Here is a 22,892-nt window from a genome sequence, read left to right on the forward strand (position 1 = left end):
CGGGAGTGAAGCGGACGATGGCGACTGAATTTGAACTCTTGTGCTCCCCTCGTCTTCTCCGCCACGCCATCATCAACTGCGTCTCTGATGGGTCGCCACCTAGGACGGTTACTGCGTCCCCTTCTGGTGCCTTCCTGTCTTCTCCTCTATTCCCTCCCGCAGTCACAGCGGGAGTGGCGTGGACGCTAGTGACGACGCGGACGCTGTTGACTGGAGTTGTTGCCGATGAGTTGCTGTAGACGTAGCCATTAATGTCAACGCCGAGGTAGCCGATCATGGTGATGTAGCCGTGGTCGAGGTAGTCGTGGTCGATGGTGTAGTCATCGTGGATGATGAAACCGCACAAAGCCGGAGGCGCAAAGAATGCGCTATGACGGAGCTGCAGACATGGACGGTGCACCTTGCGAATGTCAGAGGGTGCCGTCGGCGATGAGTCCACCGGTTTTGCCAAGACCGGAGAAAGCCCATCGAGCACACATCGGTTTTGCCAAAACCGTGTAGCCGTGTAGGGTCGTCACTGTAGTGACGTCGTGTCGATGACGCGGTCGTGCCGTCGTGGATGACGCGGTCGATGCCGTCGTCGTGACGCGGTCATTACCGTCGTCGAGGTCGCGTCTTGCAGAAAAATCTGTCAGAGGACGCTAGTTGTCCATCTTGTGGACGAGGCGGCGGGCGGTGTGTCTGACGATGATGTTGGTGAAGATCACGTTGATGAAGACCTTGGCGATGAAGGGTTGGCATTGACACTGCAGCGGCGTGTTGGCTCGTAGCCTGGTGTAGCCGTACAGCTCGATGTCGTTCGGCACGGGAGGTATCGGTGTAGTTGTAGATCGATAGCTTGATGAAGAATGACCGGTGCACAGGCGTGGTAGGCAGGTGCAGGCCGGCTTGGTGTACATCTTGGTGTCGTGGGTCGTGGTTGTAGGGCGCGCGCTGGAGTCGATGGAGTTGGGGAAACAGCTCTCCCGTGATCCGTGCCATGCGCTGGGCCTCTCGCCAGTCGAAGTCGCCCGGCCGTTGTTCTGCTCATGCGCGGGTGGCCGATTGGATCGGACAACAGCTTTTGGGGCAGGATGATGGAGACGGTGTCGATCTGGTCGATGGCGAGTAGACGATATGCGGCCTCCGAGAAGCCTGCGCTGGAGCCGCCGGGTACAACGTGCGCGCGGGTGTAGCGTCGAGGTCGCGTGAGTCGATGGAGGCTGGTAGCCACGCGAGGCTCGAGCTCCTGGATGCGCATGGGCTGCATGGATGTACAGATCATGGAGTAAATTTCCTCCCGTGCGGTGCTGCCCCATGTCCTGCATGCGCCTTGGATGTCCATGGGCTGCATGGATATGCAGAATCAGCCCGCGCGTGGATTTCCGATTGCTCCTCTCAAACGAAGTCCGTAGCGACCGGCTGGATGATGCGACTTGCCCGCTGCTGAAGCACCGATTTCTAGGGTTTATAACTAAAGAAAATAGTAGTATCTATCTACTGGATGGAAACTGGGAATTCGAAAACTGGATCTAATCTAATCTAGGGAAGAACCGGTCAGATCATTGATCGATCGGGTGCCGCGCCCCCGGAAGAGGAGATTAATCTCCCCGGGGGCGGCGCGCTGCGGAAGATGTGAAAGGTCTTAGGATCGGCGTCGTGAGACTAACCGCTCTAATACCATGGTTTAAATCAATCCTATCTCTAACTCCTAATCTCTAACTTAAACATAATTATACTTCTAACGTTCCCCCTCAGTCGTAGCGGGAGTGAAGCGGACGATGGCGACTGAATTTGAACTCTTGTGCTCCCCTCGTCTTCTCCGCCACGCTATCATCAACTGCGTCTCTGATGGGTCGCCACCTAGGGCGGTTACTGCGTCCCCTTCTGGTGCCTTCCTGCCTTCTCCTCTATTCACGCAACAAGGCGATGACTACAAGCGTTCCATCGGCATAGCGGGTGACCATTTGTTCAACCAAATGAACTAAATTTACAAAAGTCAGGGTACAATGAAGGTCACAAATTTGCATCCCTACGTGGATTGTGTAGACGCCATCACAGACACAAAAGGACTCAAAATGTTATTTGTTCCGGAGAAACGTCTAACTTTTTGATAACCAATGAGCATTAGACATTGTGCATTGTGCATTGTGCAACAGCACCTGCAGGTTCCCGAACAGACCTCACACGTGCGGATACCCTGGGCACTCACGGCCTGGATTACGCACTGAACTCGCCGGCATCTGTCTTTGTTCTGAAAATATTCCACGCACATTTAACACTCGCGATCCCAAGGGCAAGGGGCAATGCCACATATCATGCGTGCATTCGTAGTGGAAGTGAAAAAGAGAAAGCTATGGCGACAATCGTACCACCCGGATCTACGGTGACTTTGATCCCCTCCTTTTCTCCACCCTTGAAGAAATTCCATGCTCGGATTCTTTTCCCGAATAAGAATAATTCTTCATGCTCTGAATAACACGGGCCTGGATAAAGGAGCACGGTCAATAGGCAAAATTTCGGGAATTTAAAAAATTCTTTCAGATTTTCCAGAATTCGCTTAATTTTAACTACTCCCTCCGTCCCACAATATAAGAGTGTTTTTGACACTAGTGTAGTGTCAAAAACGCTCTTATATTATGGGATGAGAGTAATTTTGAATAAATTTGATTTTGTTTGGAATTCGTTTTTATCTGGCTCGGAATTTGGGGGTTTAAAGTATTTCAGTAGCCACCGAAATAATCAAAATTTCTTTGAAATTACTCTGCATGATAGCGATCATGCTCATTAATATGAACGTTGAATCTGATCAATCAATATATAAAAGAGAGCAGTAGTCTTCTCTAGCATGGAAAATGTTTCAGATTTTTTTGATTTTTTACTATTTTTATTTTTTATTTTGATTTTACTGTCCGCCAGGTGTAGATGAGCCCGGACTCCGAATTGAATTATCGCCTCCGTGTCTACTTTTCTTCGTCAGCTCCAGTACTTAACTTATACTCCCTCCGTTCTAAATTACTTGTCTTGGATTTGTCTAGATACAGAAGTATCTAGCACTAAATTGAGTCTAGATACATCTGTATCTAGACAAATCCAAGACAAGTAATTCGGAACGGAGGGAGTAGTAGCTACTCTGCTAGGTAGGTAGGTTAATCACACGAATGATATGATGATGATCGAAGGCCATATGCCCATAGATATGCGGGCGACAAGTCATCACTGGTTAAGTGAGTGGGAAATTGGGTGGGTTCCTCTTCCTGGAGATACTCCTCGACTGGACCAGAATATGCGGCCGTTCAGTCAATGGGAAAACACACAACTCGACTAATAAAGCTGACTGAACTTTGGTTCGTGCTGGTTGGTCATATCTGCCTGCCTGACCTGTGACCTGGAAGCTAAGATCATGACGACACACAGCACTCGACATGCAAATGGAATGGAATGAAATGACATCCCGCATCTCGTCAACGTACTTATTTGCGTGAACAGAGAGACGATGATACTCATCTTGAAACGCAAGCGAGGGACGGCGGGAAAAGATGCGATGCAACTAGCGCAAGTGCGGTTGGAATCCATCAGATCAGGTATCCCTCCAGGATCCATCGCCATGATTGATCTGGAGAATGGTTGTACCAGACTCGGTCATATATCGCGCGTGCATGTCTGCTTAGATATGCGTGCGTGCCAGCGCTAGCGCCAGTGAAACCACATTAGTCACTAGCTCGCGCGCGCCGGCCGGAGACGATGTCGACGTCGACGCCGACGACGGCGGAGCTGGCATGGCGCTTCGCGGCCGCTCACGTCTTGCTGTTGTTACCGGTAGTCGTCGGCGGCATCGCCTACCTCCTCCTCCGCGCCCTACGCGCTTCACAACTCCGGCAAGAAGGCAACAGCCCGCCGCCGGGGGGCATCGGCGGCTGGTGCCGGGGCGCGGTCGGGGCGGAGACGCTGTCCTTCCTGGCGGACAACAGCAGCGGCAGGGGCTTCTACCACTTCGTCCAGGCGCGCGCGCTCCGGTACGGCGCCTGCTTCCGCACCGTGCTCTTCGGCCGCACCCACGTCTTCCTCCTCTCCTCCCGCGCGCGCGCCGCCGCCGCCAGCCTCCTGGCCGCCGACCCGCCCCACTTCGCTAAGCGCTACGTGCGCACCGTCGCCGACCTGCTCGGCGAGCACAGCCTCCTCTGCACCTCCCACGGCGCGCACCGCCGCATGCGCCGCGCCGTCGCGGGCCTCTTCGCCGCCGCGCCCACGGCCGCCTTCGCCGCCGCCTTCGACCGCCTGATCGCCGCCCGGCTGCTGGCCGACGGCTGCACGGGCCGGGCCGTCGTGCTGGACGCCGCGCTCGACGTCACCTTCACGGCCATCTGCGAGATGCTCATCGGGCCACAGGAGGATGCACATAAGCTGGGACAGCTGCAGGCCGACGTCATGGACGTAACGCAAGCCATGCTCGCGCTGCCAATCAGGCTGCCTGGAACAAGGTTCTACAGAGGCCTACAGGTACCCTTTTTTTTTCTTCTAATGTTTTTACAGTTTTCCTTATTTCTTTTTACTTTTTCCGCCACTCGAAACCATCACTGTCCGATCTAGATTGACTAGATACCAAGATTCGCGCAAGTATACATGTTTTTAATCACTACAAATTCACAAGAAGGGAATGATTTCTAGCTAGATTCTTGGTGTGGAATTGCTGTTGGTGTCAGGCAAGGAAGAGGATCATGGATGTACTGAGGCAAGAAATATTCGTGAGGCGAGAAAATGGCCTGAAACTAGATCGCCGCGACGACTTTCTGCAGACCCTTCTTCTCAAGAGCCATATGGATTCACCTGAAGAAGCGCTCACGGATGAACAGATTCTGGATAACATTTTGACACTCATAATTGCAGGTATACATGTATGCAAGTCCTAATTTAGTTCTTAACTATAAAGACTTTCTAAGTTGTTAGCTACAAACAAACCCTTGTTCGTAACTGAGTGCAGGGCAAGTGACAACAGCAACAGCAATTACATGGATGGTCAAGTACCTGGGCGACAACACAGATCTCCAAGAGAAACTAAGAGTGAGTGAGCTGCATATTTGGCCCATATATGAAGAATAAATTACTTCATTTATTGATTGCAATTCTCTCTGTATATGTATATGCAGTCAGTTCAGCTGGATCTGGCATCCAAGCACAATGATGCACCTCTTACCCTACAACATCTGAACACCATGGACTACGCATACAAGACGGTCAAAGAATCTCTGAGGATGGCCACCATAGTTTCTTGGTTTCCAAGGGTGGCACTCAAGGACTGCCGGGTTGCAGGTAACTAAACCTCTCTGATTTATTCTTCCTCCTCGCTGGAAGCTACTATTGACAGAGACAAGTAACAACAGGATTCCACATTAAGAAGGACTGGATCGTAAATGTCGACGCGAGATCCATACACTATGATCCGGCCATCTATGACAATCCGACGGTGTTTGATCCTTCCAGGTTCAACGTATGTATTCTTGTAAGCCTGAAGAAATTATAGTAGATATTTATTGTATTGTGATGTAGACAGATTGATGTTGTTGCTATGGACAGGATGACATGAAGCCATACAGCTTCTTGGTATTTGGAGCAGGCAGCAGAACATGCCTGGGGATGAACCTTGCCAAGATTATGATGCTAATATTCCTTCATCGCCTTGTCACAAATTTCAGGTTTCAACTCTAAAGCCAAGTTTCTTTATTTGATGCAAACAGATATGAGCTGGAGACTAAAATTAAAATTTCTGATGTTTTCAGATGGGAGATGGCAGACCACGATACAAGCCTTGAGAAATGGGCAATGTTTCCGAGGCTCAAGAATGGCTGCCCAATTCAGCTCACGCCGATACGCAAGGACAAGATGCACTGATGACTGATGCACATCTAGTAAATCTGTCAGGATATGCATCCAATTATGAAGCTATATGATTTTCCTTAGTTGTTACATACTCCAACAGATGAAACAAATTCTTAATTCCTTTTCTTGGATGAGCCAAGATCAAGCCTAGCTAGCTGATAATTTCAAAATAAAGTCAAATAGAAGAAAGGGACAATGAAGTGCTGCTGGTCTTTGTGGTATTTTATTGACATGTATGCATGCAGTATGATAACTTGGTGCAAGCAGGCCAAACCCTCAGAAATTTCTTTCAGAGCTGAGATGAAAATCAACAGATCATCAAAGTCTCAGCTAATTCAGATATGGACTGAATCATCAATCAATCTGCATACAAGAAATGAAAACTGACCAAAGCTGGAATCAATCCAGCATAGTTTCCCTCCCCTATTTAGAAAAGGGTCGATGAAGAATGTGTTTGGAATATGCCCAAGATGCTACCATGTTCAATGATTTATTTAATAATGTACTTGAACAACCATGGGCAAGTATGTGACTTGCTTATGAAACTCCGTATTCATATTTATAATACTAAAGAGTGAATATTCCAAATAAGTCCCCAGTCTGAACTCATATGACGATACAAAATAATTAACCAGCATACATATTGATTAATGATCATGTTTCAGAGGTCATTGAAATACAGATGTCTAACCAATTGTATGGGCACATCCGCACATGCTAGGGAACATGGGATTGTACCGACCCACCGTGAGACACTGCAAGTGCATTGTATCTTAATTGTTACTCATAGGTCGTATACAATACTATGTATTTATCTCCATAGATTTTAAATAGTCAACTGTATTCGAGTTGTATAATGGCTTGCTTAGGGATTGCCAAATGTACTCAATAATTGGGCAGATTAAAAAGTTAGCCTAGTTAAGGATATTCCATGTCAGATAATCAAGAAAGGCCAAGCTTATTTCTACCAAAAAAAAGAAGGTCGAACTGATTCCTGAGTTGGTACATAATTTGCCCAATTTTCGATGATTACATGAGTTGGTACATAATATATATACTGCGTTACGCCAGAGATGTTTCTCAGGCAATACCATTTTTTTCTCAAATTTCATCTCACTACATGGGGGTTGGTACAGAACTTTTTTGGTACGTCCTAACAATATTTTGCTTGAGAGTATCTTTGCAATAGGACCTCATTTTTCACGTATATCACAAACTTGGTAGGTTTTAGAACATATTTTTCATGTGCTTAAACAGTTTTTTGCTGGATGTCATTATCTAAATTTTCTCGATTCTATGCGTGTTTGCACACGTTTTGATGTCAATTTTTTCACGATTTTCTACATTTCACAGTTTTTGCCCTTCGATGTTTTTTCGCTCATGAAGACCCTTCCACTTGGACACCTTCTATTTAGATATACCTTATTCAGAGGCAAATAAGTAGTTTTCTCAATGTAATACTACACATACAAAATAGCTGAGTAATAAGAGCAGTAAAGAAGATGCTAACTAAGATGAGAGATTACAGATAGTTGGATCTACAGTTTGGCTTCGATTTCTTCCAGGGTGAGCCCTTTTGTTTCAGGCACAATGCAGAATATGAATGCGAGAGACGCCACCGCAATCACCCCAAACGAAGCAAAGAGAACCCCGGTGCCAATCAAGTCCTACAGCACAATGCAGAAACACGAAAAGATCACTAACTTGATAGTACTAACCTTAAGAAAGGATTAACTTGATAATACACTCCAGGACCAAGGCAAAACTCATAAGGAAAGAGCAGCAGGCTTGTACCTCTAGTGGGGAGAAAGCAAAAGTGACAAGCGCGTTGGAGGCGAAGTTCACAAGAACAGCAACACTCAATCCACGGCCACGCAGTTTCAGCGGGAAAACCTCCGAAATCATAAGCCAGCCAATCGGGCCAAATGATAACTGCAAAGTAACCACTTCTTATCAGATAGACAAAGAGACAAATTTAACTCACAGGTAAAGTTTAACTGCTCAAAGTTTGGTGTAAATGCAAGCCAACTAGTATTTCAGAAAGGTGAGGCTAAATATATTCCTCCCTGAAATCCTCTTGTACTATTTTTATGGCAAATAAGGGTAAGCCAACTCTGTAAGTACCTGGTAGCAGCCAACATACAGTAGAAGTGCTATTACAGCCACATAAGGAGCACCCGTAAACAAGGTATAGTATGAAGACAATAAGAATAGGGAGACAGCCTGCACATAACAACCATCAACAGCAAAGTGTGAATAAGTGTGGATACATCTCCATCAAAGTATCTGATAAAAAAACGATCATGCTTCCTAGCCCCTGATAGCCTTCAACATTGGGGTATATTTGAAAGTTAACAATACCTTGTTCCACAGAGACACATAGTTATGCATGAAAAGATATTATTCAGTTATATGAATATATCATTTCATTACACATAATGATAGAAATCATTCGAATACTAACTTCAACTTGGTTATGTTTTTGTGGTTGGTCATATTCAAATAAGAAATCTACATGTTGAAGCCAGACTTACAATTCCACTAACACCACCAATTAGTAATGGTCTTCTGCCAAGTTTGTCAACCACAAGAACGGCAACTCCAGTCATAATCAGCTACAGAGATGAAACCACAGCATTAGTAATACTTTCTTGTTTTTTCCACACAAACACAGACATATGCAATTTAACGGAAAATCGTACTATTTTTCTTATGCATTTATCAGCATTGCATCAAATCTTAACTAGGCATATATTGGGCTGGATTCAACTAAAAATAATATGGAATCACCGTGTGTATATTGAATTTTTCTCAAGGCATTCATAATTTGTACGTGTGAAACCTCTGAACCATCTTAAAGTGGGCAGATATCACTGCTGGTTATTATAAGTTTAAACTAAACTTGTGCAAAACTTGGCACCTACCTTCAGCAAGCCAAGAAGAATTGATACACGAGTGGCATCAGATGCTCCAGAGAATCCAGCACTCTGTGTGCAAATAGTGATAGCTATCAATAACACAGCAAGAAAAGCAAAAAATTGATGGTGCTTGAAGGCAATGACATGCAAATCCAACTAGCCCTGCAAGATTGACCCCCCACCCCTATACTGGAAATGGCAACCTTAACACAAGATAATGGCATACTTGAGTTAAATAATTTCATATGCAGAAGTATTAGTACCTGAAAAATTGTCGCAGCATAATATAGCACACTTGGTTGACCAGTGACCTGGCAAATACATAGAGAAGGAGAAGAATAAACACCACATAAAACGTGATATTGTTTGAACTGGAAAGATCGACCTGATATTATTTGAACTGAAAAGATCAGCCTGATATTATTTGAACTGAAAAGATCAACCTGATATCATGGAGAATATACGAACAAAACTCTAGGACAGGTCAACAAAAAAGATTGAAGAGAGTACCTGCTGAAAGAACACCAAACCACATCCAATTATCATTGCTTTGAGACACTTTCCTTGAAAGATCTCACTGAAGCCTGCTTTTTTCTCTTCACCAACGTATGAGAGTTCTTCCAGAATCAAATTGACCTGCTCCGAAACCAAATCAGGTGACGCTTGACCCCTCAATCGACATAAGCAACGTGTAGCATTTTCTTTTGTCTCCCGCAGATCTCCTTTTCCTTGTGTGGCACATAACAGAAGCCACCTAGGTGAACAAGGTAACCAGCACATTCCGATGCCCATAATGACACATATCGGAGCACTGGTGGCATACATGTAGCGCCAACCAGAAATCACTTCAACAAATAGATTGCCTACTATATAACCAAGCTGCAGAAGGAAATGGAAATAAGTAGGCTGGAAGATAAGTGGGCGGAGAAGGGGAAAAGAAGTATCTACTATGAACTTACAAGCATCCCAAGAACAATAAAGAACTCCTTGAGAGAGATGAGCATGCCTCTAATCTGACTTGGAGCAGTCTCAGCAATATACATTGGAGCAGCGTGCATAGCCTAATGAAAGCGACTCACATAAGCCTCATATAGAAATGTATGTATGTGTCCATATCCAATTCAAGTATGACATTAAGTATCGTTACCAATCCAATTCCTATGCCATATAAAAAGCGACCAACCACCATGATAAGGAAGTTAGGAGCCACTGCGGTGAGAAGAGCTCCAATCAAATACATGATAGAAGAAACAACAAGCTCTCTGCGCCTTCCTGTGGTAAGCAATTAGGCACAGATCATATCAGAACAACAGATAGATTGCACAGCATAGCATGGAGTAGAGCACGAGGAGAGCAGAACATGCGTACCTAGAAAATCCGCAATGGTGAATGCCGTGGCGGATCCGATCAAAGCACCATAGAGTGAGCCGCTGACCTGCATCGCAAACAATGGAACGACAAGGCACACGGCAGACTAAAATGAGGCCAAACGTGGTGATGGCATAATTACAGAAGATTGGACTGATGTTAAGAGTGGAGCATACCACGAGGCCGGTTTGCACTGATGACAGGTCGTGCCATGCTGTACCACTGGATGTGGGGGACTGCAATCGATGCACAGAAGATAATTATGACCAACTGTAAGCTGTTGTGGCGTTGGAGACTGGGGAGGGTGGTGAGGAAGTGGTACCTTGAGCGATATGGTGGCACCAGATGTTGCCCCGATGTCATAGCCATAGAGAAGCCCACCCAGAGCTGGGAAAAAGAAGCTGCAGACAGTACAACGAAGCATTCAGATAGGCGATATGTTTTGTACTATGTACTGCTCCCTCCGCTCCTAAATATTTGTCTTTTTTGGAGATTTCAAATGGACTATCACATACACATGTATATAGTCATACTTCACAGTGTAGATTCACTCATTTTGCTCCATATGTAGTCACTTGTTGAAATCTCTAGAAAGACAAATATTTAGGAACGGAGGGAGTAGTACTACAATTCTACAAGTCTTTTGGTTGCAGAGTAAGCTGATGGTTTTGCAGTGCTCCCACCCAAGGAGACCCCAGATGAATGAAGCAGCAGCAACAGCATGGGTGGTGGCAGTACAGCAGTAAGTTAAAAAAAAACTGAATCTAGCAATGAACGATCAGTTAAGCGAGCGGTAGAGAGGAGGAGAAGTTGAGCGGCGTACGGGAGGATTGCGGCGGAGACGGAGTAGGCCTCGCAGGCGGCGGGCAGCAAGGGCCTAGCGGCGTCGCGGTCGTCGGGCGGCGGGGAGGAGACGTGGATCTCCACATCCCTCTCGCCCTGCACCAGAAATTCGAACCGGCCGAGCCGATGAAATCGATCAGCCGACGAAAGGTACTGGTGGAAAGCCAACGACGTGCCAGGGGCAGGCGGGGGAGCAGCTACAAAGGGAAATTGGCGGGCGAGGAAGAAGAACAGTAGTAGTTCTAACCTTGGACGCCATTAATGTCCTGTCCTGCTCTGCTCCGTGCTAGGAGTAGTAGCGCGCCGTGCTGAAGTAAGACCCGCGGAGGAAGATGGTTGGTACCTAACCACAATCGCGTAGCACGAGGAAGGCGAGGCTGTGTTACGTACCCGAGGATTTAACCATAACCAGGTGGGAGGCCCTGGAGGAGTCACGTCGTCGTCGTCGTCCACGCCTGCTCTTTCTCCACGCTTCCACGACTCTCTCCCTCCCTCTCTCTCTCAATTTTATTAGAGTACTCTAATTTTATCTCCACAGTTTTTTTCACCTCTCAATTTGTTTCTTGCAAAGAAGTCGTCGCCTTCACTAACAATAATGCACGCGACCGGCTGCATGTGCTTGTTGAAGTTATTCTTTTTTTGCAGAGAGAAGGATAGGCATTGCAATCAAAAAGAGCATCTTAGCCATATTCACACACAAACAATGATACCAAACCCTCCTCCGAGATTTGTTTGCTCCGGCCCCACACACTCCTCTTCCGATTTCTCCATTGTTGTCCCCTCCCCTCTCCTCTCCGGCTAGCCGGCAACAATGAGGTGGGTGAGGGGCCCATCCCTGTATATTCGTATGTAGGCCAAAGGTTAACGAAACATGCCCGACTACTGCCTCAGATAGCTAGCGAGGACCAGCGTCATCTTTTCATTTCAACCTACTACTTGCGGCCTTTTGGCATGTGTCGATTCTCGCCTAGTTGTGTGCTCCTTCTCTCCACCTTGCTTTAAGTGTGCACTCCTTCTCTCCGCCTTGTTTCAAGCGCGTCACAGAGTCAATAAGGTGGCAAGTATGGCTCCATCAGTAGCGCGTGATTTGGGCCCTCGGCTCCCCTCATGTCGTGGTAGTGTTGGCGATGAGATGAGAGCCTTCTCTTTCTCTATAGTCGCTAAAGCGAAGAACCCGGTGATTCCACCAATTCAGAGGTATCTGATGATCGATTTAACCTCTGATCAAAAATATAGACCTCGGTTCTATTTCATCTCTTCAACAAGTTTAGTAATAAGCATAACGGCCCTATTGTTTCGATGGAGAGAAGAACCTATAATTAGCTTTTCGAATCCGGTGGTCACATGGTCTTTTAGGAGGGAGGGTAGTGGGTTCTAAGAACACATCAGAGAAAGAGGACCAAACCTGCTTGAGTCCTCTTCTATATCTTGAGTACTTTCCACTCCAATGGATCTAGTTTTTAGAATAGCTTTGGTCCGGCCATGTAAAGCACTCATAGAGGTCCGGTTTCACGATAGTAATCTACCACACCCATGCTAAAATTCAGTAGAGTCCCCACTCGCCAACCACGACGTCTTGGTTGAGAGGCTCCACCTACCCATCTTCCGCCACTTCTAGTGTTGATGTACTAAGAAGTTGGTTGCGGATCAAGCGTGTTCTGCATCTAAGAGGAATATTCTCTTAAGATGAACCAATGAATTCCAACCAAACTAGAAAAGATGCATTTTTATTGGCGTACTGCAGGGTGCAGTTGGGACACTGATAGGTGGGCCCATATGTCAGTGGCCCAACTTCACCCGGGTCTTCATTGCCCATCTTCTTTTCCAAACCTGTTTTAGGGTGTGTTTGGTTTAGAAATACAGTGGGATGGAATGGATTGGTCTTGGACTCATGTCCCATCCCTACTAAATTGTTCGGGCCAAAACTGGAGCCCTTGTCCAGCTCAACCGTCAGGCTTTGAGTCTAGGCTGTCAGGCCAGGGCAGCCCATGCCCAGGTTTCCTGTTCCATGTGGTTGAGTGTCTTCCCCGTGTGTACATGTAGCTTCTTGACATGAATGGTGATGGTGGCCTTTTCTCAAGAGAAAATGATAAGAAAAGAACACGGGCATGTTGCAACACCACGGAATTTACCAAACAATATTATCTCCTTTCAGCATCTCAACATCCACGCACCATTGACATCAGTAGAAAAAAGAAACTTTTCAATGCAAACACCGACGACCGAATCGCCAGTTTCTCAATTGCCACATCCACAGAGATTAAAATTGTTCAGTGGCAGGTATTCAGTATCAGATAGAGTACATTATTCAGGTCCAGTCCATGAAACCAAGGTGACTGGCGGTTTTAGATCCGCGACACCAAACCAAATGCGAAACATAGAAGAGGATTATCAGGTACCATTCATACAGATCAGGTGGCCTCTTCTTTCTTTGGTTCCCAAGGCTGGTACCTTGTCCAGTCCCTTTGCCCTGGGTTCAGAGCATGCCCCTTGGAGTGGTAGATCAAGTCGTCACCCTGTCCGGTGTAGTTCTGTCTGTGCTCCCTAATGAACTTTTTAGTCTTCTCCTCCAGCAGCTGTCCCCTCCAAAAGAAAGTCATATTTATGAGCTACTTGGTTTCGAATTACCAATAGTAAAACTAGTGCACTGAATCTACTTGCACACATCAAAGGGCATTTCGGCTAACAATAGCTTAAAAAGTGATAATGTTTCTCAGCAGCCTATTGCACCGTTCAAATAATAATCAAACTTAAAAAAAATGAGGGAAAATAAGAAAACTTTCATAGTCCCATTGATTCCATGGCCTTATAGACACGCCTAAGTGCTCATTTATTTTATACTCCCTCCGTTCGGAAATAAGTGACACTTTTTTACTTCAAATATGAACTAAAACAGTGTTACTTATTTCTAAACGGAGGTAGTACAACTTAGGTAATACATGTTGTTCAGGAAATCCTGCCTAAACGGATAAAGCATCTCAGAAATTTTATATGCGCAGGAAAATAGCACAAGGAAAGAGACAGCTTGCCTTATCTCCAGTGCTGTCTGTAATGTGGTGCAGCCATCCATGCCATTCAGCAGGCACTTGGGATGCATTGTAGCGACCCTTGTCCGCATACTCTACCCACCTATGCCTTCCTGAAGATTGAACAATGTTTAGTTTCTACTACATCATCAGGGGGAAACACTGAAGCACAAGAAGTATGCTCACACATAGAAATACAAATCGTCAAGCTTGGAATGTTCGTTAGCAAAGTTCCAATCTCAGGCGTTAGAGAAAAGAAGAGACGAGAGACAAAATCTTAGACAACAGGAGATGATGAGTATAGAGTCCGATACTGTTCTTTCTAAAGTGGCAATGTCTATAAGTTTGATGGTCAACATTCTAATGTGGGCATGCAATAGAATTCGACAATAAAAAATTGCAGTAGCTCAACTAAGGGGCGATGCACTAACCATACTGAGTGTCATGTAGTTTCTCATAGTACTTGTTTCCAAAAGTGTCAACTCCTACAAGGGTTGCACCAATGTTGTGAATTTTGGTTTGCCTGAAAAGAAGAGAAGTCTGCACACTGACACACAACCACACATCCCTTCGAACAAAACTGGAGAGATGGGAGGGAGGACTTACAATAGGTTTCCGTCCCCAAGGCATTTTCTGTAAATAAAACCATGTTACAACATTAGATTAGAAGCATAAACAAAGAAAGACATGTAGAATTTAGCTCTCTTTTTTCCTCCTACTATGGAATTCTATGAGGCCCATATCATTTTAGAAATTTAAAAACAGTCCAGAGAATACCAACAAGAATAGGTTAGTGTACATGGTGATACTCCACCAAAAAGCAACACAACTATTGCATTTAGAAAACTGAAAAGAGTGAAAGTGATTCCTTTTAAGAAGTGGGGACACCAACTTGAAGGCTTGAAGCTGCAGGCCGTAACCAGTTCATCACAATAAAAATGTGCTCTCTGATGGAACGATATATACACCTATCAAGTAATAACTGGAAGCAGCAGCAAAGTTGTGCACATGCTTTCACAAAGAAGATACCTTAATGTGAGAATTCACAACTATTAGATCTAATTGTAATGTGTACCTAGGTTTAAAAGTACTATATTCTGGGATGCTAGAGTCCTGCTACTAATCGAAAAGCATTATGTGGAAGGTGAAAGCACATGAAATTTTTTAAAAGCCAATGAGTACAGTGGCTGACCGATGGTATGAATTTTGCACTGCCCCGCACTTTCTCATTGTGTTGTGTTGTACTATTACCTTATTATTTTCTTGAAGGTATGCTGTGTTGTGATTTATTATTGAGGAAAATGATAACATCCGCAGATGCATTTGTGTACCGGATGATTTTGTCTTAAACTGCATAGACCAAGAGGAAGGAACATTCATTTGTGTTTTTTGTTTTCAGGCCTTGCAATCCCAGCAGAATAATTTCGAAGGCATGTAAGCTTACTATGTAATTTGAGGCAGCAGGTTTATTTTTAAGGGATATTTGAGGCAGTAGGTGAATATGTGATGTTGCCTACTCATTTGGGTTCATTAATTTGGATGCGGACGAAACTAGCGATCCCAATAATAAGTGAACTGACACGCGAGGCGTTCGAAATTGAAGAAACCCTAGATGATAATCGCATGGGATCTTGACCGAACAGCCACAGGAGAAGGAGCATGGACGAATCTCAGATCCGGGAGGGGGCGAGGGGGTGGGGGAAGGGGGGTAGACTTACAGGTATCCCTCTTCGCGGGCGTGGCGGAGGAAGTTGGTGAGGCCCTTCTCCCTGATGCCCTGCCACACGCTCCGGACCACCGCGGCCATGGATGATGCCTTCGCCTCCTCCGCCGCTCTCCCTTCGTTCTCTCTCAATGGCCGATCCGCGATGCGATGCCTCTCTCTCTCTCTAGAATGAAAGGTAGGAGGAGATAGGCGAAGCGGACCAAGACGGTCTGGGCCGGCCCACTCTCTTCTCACTCACTTTGTCATCCATGACAAAAATAGTGAGCAAGCATTTTGCAACTGGGCCGAGCCATATTGTTATGCATATTAAAAAAACTCAAAAAAGCTCTCATGGCAGCCTCCTTCGCCTAGAATGAACTCCAATGTCTCCAAAAAAAAAAAACCTAGAATGAACTCCAGCTCTACAACCCTATCTTTTTTTTTGCGCATACTCTGCAACCCTACCAAGCTTAACTCAGCGGTGTCATTCCATCGGCCACACGCAGCAAGCTAGCCACGCATCCGTCAAACGATCATCGAACCACCCGGCCGGAAAAGAGGAAATATATGGGGGACAATCATTAGCTGCTACTAGTTCAGATTCTTCTGTACAGCTTATAGCTAGAGCTAGCTAAGCTACTAGAGGTCGATCAATCGGGTGAATGAGTGTGCGCACGAACCCGATCGTCCATGGACGGACGGACGGGCTAGGGCGAGGCGACGGGTTGATGGGGCCTGCGCAACTCCATCCAATTCCCAAGTGGTAAAAGGCGGGCGGCTGGCCGGCCTATGCCATGCCATCCAATCTTTTCTGTCCCTCGAAGCGTCTCGTCGAATCCATTTCGCCACAGGCATACGCATCGTCGTCAACCAATCATGCATGGCGCAACTTCCAGCCCCGTCGCCGATCAGGTCCGCCTCACATCATCCCGCCTCGCTTCTGCTTCTCGTGGTGCGTGTAGCTGTCGGTCTGAATGTGATGTGACCCTGTTAATCTCCCAGTAACACGACCAGATCAGCTATGTTACTACTACGATCGATGTAGTGGAAGTGGACCGTGATGGACATACTATGTTGGAACTGATAGATAATGTAGGATAGTATAGGATCGATGCGGTTGACGACTTGATGGTTGACTAACCAGCTAGTATATGTCTAGTGAATTTGATTAGCTTGTTCACCAATCGGGCGTTGACATGACTGCTTGCAAACCAATCGAATCATCACGTACTTTGCTGGATGAAATCATCAACAAATTAATTGTATACTACTAGAACTACTGCAGCAAATTAGGTGGTCGATTTTGAGATGTAGCTTTCGGTCATGGATAATTAGGGGCGAATCAGTGATATCAGGCATCGCCCTCTTTTCTCGGGCCAAGAAAGTATTTGTAACAGTCCATGCACTCACCGGCTTGATCGATGGTTCAGCCGCCATTTCTTGTTGTCTGCTTAATTTCATTCTAGCTAGCTTGTCGTTTATACATTGGAAATAAGAATCTTGTTGTGCTCCTTCCATGTTATTTCTTTCATGGTGGCTCTCCACCTCTAGCCTAGCTAGTGTAGACATCCTAGAGCAAAGTTTATTTTGCTCCTCAAACTTTACTACTCCCTAAAACCACGGCAATTATTTTGGAAAGGGAGTAGTTACTAACTTACTGTATCCCTTTCAAAATGTAAGTCAGATATTTATAAACTTCTATTTTTGCGGTGAGACATTTATAAACTTGACCGTATATGAAAAATTTACTCGTATCCAAGACATCGTATTGAAATTATTAGATTTTTCATCAATTATATAAGTATTTCTACATGAAATATGTTTGGTTACATATTTATGGTTAAAGCACCATCATTAAGACCATGTATGTGCCCTAGAAGATTTATATACTCCCTCCGATCCAAATTAATTGACGTTGGTTTAATACAAAGTTAGCAAAAGTTTATACTAAACCAGCGTCAATTAATATGGACAGGAGGAAGTATTACATTTAAGATCAACAAAATATAGTATTGTAGTTCAAAATAGATGTCAATGCTTTTTAATCTTCATGTTTGCCCTTTGTCTGGATTAGGCCATATATATGATTAGGATTGACAAAAAAACCTTAAGTCTGCACCGATCCTAGATAGGTAAAATTGCATGTACATTGTAGTCTGGGGAACTCGTTAAGATTTAAAGGTTAATTTTTTACAAGAAATATGAAACAAATGATGGGACATCACGCCAATGATATAAGATGATCCAGTGGAGCGACTGCAAACATAAGCTTTTATGTGCGCTGGGCAAAGAAAAGGTTATTTTTCGTCCGAGGGCACATTAAGCCATACTTCTTTAATCCCTTTATTAGATCATCTTACATTATAGTGTATGTTTTCTCATAATTTTTGGAAAATTCCACACCGGCGAAACCTCAAACGGGTTCCGTGGTAACTGCTGATAGAAAATCCTCCTCGTAATAAATTAATCCCAATTGTCACTAGCTTGACATTTTGTGTTAATTTCAGTTGGAGGACATGCATTTTTTTAAGATAGCTTAGTCCGTCCGTCCAAGTTAGTAATGCTTAATAAGTTTCTTTTGGATTACTTTGACCATCATTGATAATATTATATGTGGCGTGTGTGTGATATAAAAGTTATATCACTAGAAACTTCTTTCTAATACAAATTTGATGGTATACTTATTGTGGCATACATATATATTATATATTATTGGTATAACACTGATGGTCAAAATAGATCTTGAAATACATGATATTTTTTTGGAAAAGGAGGTTAAACCCCCAGCCTCTGCATCAATCGATGCATGCGGTCATCTTTATTAATTATTCCACAAAGGTCTGACAAAAACTTACATCAATCCACCTGAAACCATCACTCACACTTACAAACTCGATAATATGGAGTGCTCTCACTTCCCATATCTAAAACCGGTGTGGTCGCCAATCCATCCACATAACGTATCGGGACCAACAGCCGGTGCAGCAGACCTAGAGCGCACACCACATGCACACGCTTTAGAAGCCGCCATCATCACCGGACCACTGACCCATATTCAGGAGAGAGATCCGCATCATCCTTGTCAGTCCAGACAACCATCGATGCCACCATGGCGCCCAACAGCGCCACCGCCCTGCGCTCGTCTGTCCAGACGCAAAGACTCTGGAAGACTGTCATGCGTAGCACCTACCAACCAGGCATGACTCAGCGTAGCACCTGTCGGTCAGGCATGACTTGACAGCTCCACCAAAGCTCCGTGCAAGATGAAGCCGCTCCACCTCCTGCCTCTGCCATCCAGCGCTGCTTCACAAACGATGCTCCCAAGAGAGAAACGGCACCGCAGTACCATCATCGTTCGATCTGGAAGACCAGATCTTAGGGTTCCCCCTGAAGCAGTGCCCACCACCAGCAACCGTCAAGGACCCACACGGTGCCCACTACCACTCAGCCCTCAAGGCGGCGCCTTCAGGAAGGTCACGACGTCAAGGACGCTGCCGCCGCCGCTCACCGGAGTTAGGGTTTTCACCCGAGAGGCGGGTAGGGGAGAAGTAGAGGAGCAGATATAGACCGACGTCTCTAAGAAGAAAAGCGGCGCCCTTGAGCATTGTCGTCGGTGCGGCCGGCCGGGGCAGACCAAGGGGTTTCCGCCAATCTGGATCTTCTCCACCAGCTTCATCGGCGGCCACCGGCCAGGGTCCCGACAAGCCACGCCGGCACCTCCATGTCAGCCCTTATAAACCCTGTCGGAGAGAATACCACATATGCCATGTGGCAGCCGAAGGGCATGCATATGTGGCAGTAAATTCAGAAAGCTGCTGCCCAAGATAGATCCATGCATCTCATTTCTACCCCGGTCTTGCCGGCCAGTTTAACAAGCTGCCAGTGCTCGCCGAAACCCATGAAATGATTAAAGAAGTGGCTGGAATCGGCGGGATACAAAAAGGCAAAAGAAAAGATAAAAGCTAGAGGTATTGAGATCGAGGGCCGGCGAGAGGTCCTTTTTGACAGAAAATGAAAAGGAGATGGATGGATCGATCGCTGAAACGATAGTAGCCATCGATGGATGGATGACCGTCGATAGGGGGAGTTGCCGATTTGGACAGTGCAAGACAAGACCGCCGGAATGGCTGGCTCTATCAGTGAGCAGGCATATGCAGTAGCCCGTTCGTTCAAATATTGTGATCAACTGATTAGATGTAGTTCATGCGTGCTCCCCGGCGAACTAGTTACCGTGAATTTTATTGGATCTGTATAATAAGTTGTCTCCTTTCTCGCCTGTATAATGGTAGCACCACCACCACCTTCGTCTTGCTTTGCCGCCGCTTTTCCTTCCCAGTGTTAAAAGTCAGCCCCGGGTTTCCAGTTTCCACTCATTTGTATCACTTACATGTGTAGCTAGCTGGCTATCCTCATGCACATATATACAACAAGCGCTCGCTCGGCTGACTCCGATATGCATGCATGGTAGGCCACGGCGCTGCGCTTGCGGGCTGATCGATCGATCATAAGCTGCACCAGTGAATCAACACCGGCGTCGGCGGCCGCGGCCGTCGGGTCGATCATGCGTGACCTGTTTTGGCTGTCGCCGGGCGAGCAAGGAGATCTCTCCGATGTCGTCAGGGCAAGCCTGCACCCGCCTCATCAGCTGCCAACCCCGGCTGCCGACGAGGAGGAGGAGGACGAGTACAGCTCGCTGCTGCTGGAAGGAGGAGGCGGTGGAGGCGGCCTGGTCGTCGGCCATGGCGATGAGCAGCTGGGAATGGTGGCCATGATGATGGGCGGCAATAATAGTAGCCGGCCTCCTTCGTCTGATCATCACGTGATCTCGCTGCATTCACCGCCGGCGACGACATATACGCGGCCGCATCCAGAGCCGCTGGCCGGGATGCTTCGTCGGCCGGGTTTCGAGAGGGAAGGCGACATGGTGGTCGGGCCGCCGCCGGAGATAGGCGACCGCCTGCAGCACATGTCGATCGCCCATCACCCTCGTGTGCCTACCGCAATGAAGCCAAGGTTAACATATCCTCATCTATCTAATCTACTCCTGGCTTTCACACGAACCGATGGCACTACTACGTGTTAAAACATGCCATAATCGATGCTGCGTGCGTGCAGGAAGAGCCAGTCGAAGAAGGTGGTGTGCATCCCGGCGCCGACGGCGGCGCCGGGAGCGAGCGGGCGGCATAGCACGAGCGGCGAGGTGGTGCCGTCGGACCTGTGGGCGTGGAGGAAGTACGGGCAGAAGCCCATCAAGGGGTCGCCGTACCCGAGGGGCTACTACCGCTGCAGCAGCTCCAAGGGGTGCCCGGCGAGGAAGCAGGTGGAGCGCAGCCGCACCGACCCCAACATGCTCGTCATCACCTACACCTCCGACCACAACCACCCGTGGCCGACCCAGCGCAACGCCCTCGCCGGATCAACCCGCCCGTCATCCTCCTCCGCCGCCGCCGCCAAGATCGCCGCCTCCTCTTCCTCTTCATTGGCGGCCGCGGCAGCTCGTAACAGTAGCAACACCAACGTCGACGTCGACTGTGCTGGTGCTCACCATCAGCTGAAGCAAGAGAGCGACCTGGACCTGTTCGCGGACATGGACGCCCTCAGCGTCTTCTCCTCCATCGACAAGATCCAGGAAGATGACAGCAAGCAGCAGCTGTTTGATCCTTTCAGCTCCGGCTTCTGCGACTACATCTAATCCAGAATTCATCGTCTGCCTCTACCGCTGAAGCCACGAAATCGAGCAAGCAATCGACGCCTACACAGTCCTGATGACGAGACTTTTTACTTGTGTCAGTAGTAGCTTCTATGGGGGGGCCTTTTTATGTTTACTTGAAGGAAAGAGCATGTCACTATAGTTAGCAACAAGAGAACATGCAAGGCCAGATTCGAATGTACTTGTCGATGACAACTTGGTTAATTATACTGAACCCAGCTTAAGGTATATAGCTTACCAATTCATGCTGTTTTCACTCGCTTCTTGAAGCAAAATAAGTGTCATCTTGTACTAAATCAGCGACACTTATTTTGGGACGGATGGATGGAGTAGTAGTTTACTAACACGGCAACTGTTTCTGAATCTCTTGATCTATCACTTCAAGTTCCACCAATCTCCTTTTTCATCATGATGATTGATGGCGAAATCCGGCCACGCCCCACTGTTAAAAAAGGTTAAAAAGAAAGATAAAAAGGAAAGGAGGAACATGCTGAAAGGAAAACCTGAGGCCCGAATGTGCAGATAAAAGCTCAGACGACAACAAGAATCTCATTACCACAATGCAAGCCCTGTTGCCCATAGTCTCTGATGAGACTGGACAATGCAATCCATTATATTCTAGTTTCATGCATAATTTTCTAGACCAATTGCAGCCCAAAAAGATAACTTTCTATATGGCCAATAAACGCTGCTCTTTATCCTTGGGTACGCATTCATACTCAGATTCAACCTGCTCCCATAGCGCATCATGGCACAGAGTTGCCCAGTTACCAGCAAATACAACATTCACCATGCAGCCGAAAGCTTACCTTGACAGCACCAGTAAGATCTCCGAATCACAACCACAATACAAACAAAGCGGTGAACTATGTGATTCGAGAAAACACAGCACATAAGACAGGACAATGTCCTCTGAATTTCTACAATTGAACTCCAGGTCAAAACATTGGCATGTGAAGCTCACTGAATCTGAAGCTAGGACAAGGGACATAGAGTTTCCTTACTGGCAGCAGGTTGTCTATCATCACTATGGTGAGTCTTCTCCGTGTGCATAACAAAACACAGGGGAGCCTTTATCAACTGATTGTTTAGAAAACAAGTGGATGGTAGTACAATAAAATAATCATCGGCATCGGTGAAGAGATGGGAGCACAAAAATCTGATGGCAATGCATCAAAAGGACAAATGTAACAAGATAAGTTGGCAATCAGTATTCATTGATCAGATTCATGTGCCAATCACCATCCTCCATCCATCAATTTCCTAGCCGCAGAAGTTGAGCTTCTTTATAACTTTGGCATAAGCTAAATGCACTAAAGCAGGCTTCCGAAGTCTTCTCTTTGCTTCCTTGGACTGCAAATTCAGAAGTACATCACAAGCAAATTCAAAGAAGAAATCCAATTGGAATCATACATACAACGACATAACGTCCATGTATCGAGTTAAGTCCGTTTAATGTTTAACAC

At 46.3% G+C, this 22,892-nt stretch overlaps 5 protein-coding genes across 9 annotated transcripts in view; 2 read left to right on the forward strand and 3 right to left on the reverse strand.

The window, feature by feature from the left end:
• Positions 1 to 1,932: 1,932 nt before the first annotated feature.
• Positions 1,933 to 11,514, reverse strand: LOC119273662 (D-xylose-proton symporter-like 2). Of its 5 annotated transcripts, XR_005134949.1 has the most exons (16): positions 11,233 to 11,369; positions 10,966 to 11,081; positions 10,465 to 10,543; positions 10,319 to 10,378; positions 10,143 to 10,209; positions 9,922 to 10,046; positions 9,734 to 9,835; positions 9,285 to 9,653; positions 9,038 to 9,085; positions 8,781 to 8,843; positions 8,391 to 8,471; positions 7,981 to 8,079; positions 7,651 to 7,788; positions 7,383 to 7,523; positions 2,352 to 2,465; positions 1,933 to 2,233 (listed from the first exon to the last, which is right to left on the reverse strand). XR_005134949.1 is itself a non-coding variant. In XM_037554770.1 (15 exons), the coding sequence occupies exons 1-14, from the start codon at positions 11,242 to 11,244 to the stop codon at positions 7,395 to 7,397; spliced, it is 1,488 nt and encodes a 495-aa protein (XP_037410667.1). In that variant the 5' UTR covers positions 11,245 to 11,369; the 3' UTR covers positions 1,933 to 2,465; positions 7,383 to 7,394. The 5 variants fall into 5 exon arrangements, 4 of the variants coding, with proteins under 4 accessions (XP_037410667.1, XP_037410663.1, XP_037410659.1 ...); XM_037554770.1 differs by having other exon boundaries at positions 1,933 to 2,465; XM_037554766.1 differs by lacking the exons at positions 1,933 to 2,233; positions 2,352 to 2,465 and adding an exon at positions 5,070 to 5,485.
• LOC119273651 (cytochrome P450 85A1-like) lies at positions 3,519 to 6,119 on the forward strand. Its single transcript, XM_037554748.1, has 7 exons — positions 3,519 to 4,479; positions 4,683 to 4,866; positions 4,961 to 5,040; positions 5,127 to 5,289; positions 5,361 to 5,467; positions 5,554 to 5,672; positions 5,757 to 6,119. Exons 1-7 carry the CDS (start codon positions 3,724 to 3,726, stop codon positions 5,866 to 5,868), a joined length of 1,521 nt encoding a protein of 506 aa, XP_037410645.1. The 5' UTR covers positions 3,519 to 3,723; the 3' UTR covers positions 5,869 to 6,119.
• Positions 11,515 to 13,167: 1,653 nt separating the features above from the next.
• LOC119273697 (probable NADH dehydrogenase [ubiquinone] 1 alpha subcomplex subunit 12) lies at positions 13,168 to 15,916 on the reverse strand. Its single transcript, XM_037554780.1, has 5 exons — positions 15,730 to 15,916; positions 14,618 to 14,644; positions 14,443 to 14,534; positions 14,015 to 14,124; positions 13,168 to 13,561 (listed from the first exon to the last, which is right to left on the reverse strand). Exons 1-5 carry the CDS (start codon positions 15,816 to 15,818, stop codon positions 13,397 to 13,399), a joined length of 483 nt encoding a protein of 160 aa, XP_037410677.1. The 5' UTR covers positions 15,819 to 15,916; the 3' UTR covers positions 13,168 to 13,396.
• A 4,128-nt stretch (positions 15,917 to 20,044) lies between these two features.
• On the forward strand, positions 20,045 to 21,652 carry LOC119290586 (probable WRKY transcription factor 4). The gene is made up of 2 exons (XM_037569247.1): positions 20,045 to 20,729; positions 20,832 to 21,652. The coding sequence occupies exons 1-2, from the start codon at positions 20,278 to 20,280 to the stop codon at positions 21,406 to 21,408; spliced, it is 1,029 nt and encodes a 342-aa protein (XP_037425144.1). The 5' UTR covers positions 20,045 to 20,277; the 3' UTR covers positions 21,409 to 21,652.
• A 648-nt stretch (positions 21,653 to 22,300) lies between these two features.
• The window catches only part of LOC119273708, a 3,394-nt gene continuing 2,802 nt past the window's right edge, over positions 22,301 to 22,892 (reverse strand). Inside the window, exon 3 of the mRNA XM_037554787.1 lies at positions 22,301 to 22,779. Coding sequence (XP_037410684.1) covers positions 22,690 to 22,779 — 90 coding nt within the window. The 3' untranslated portion in view covers positions 22,301 to 22,689. The remainder of the gene's footprint in view (positions 22,780 to 22,892) is intronic.

This window comes from Triticum dicoccoides, chromosome 1A (genome assembly GCF_002162155.2).
Source record: "Triticum dicoccoides isolate Atlit2015 ecotype Zavitan chromosome 1A, WEW_v2.0, whole genome shotgun sequence".
NCBI classification, from domain to species: Eukaryota; Viridiplantae; Streptophyta; class Magnoliopsida; order Poales; family Poaceae; genus Triticum; species Triticum dicoccoides.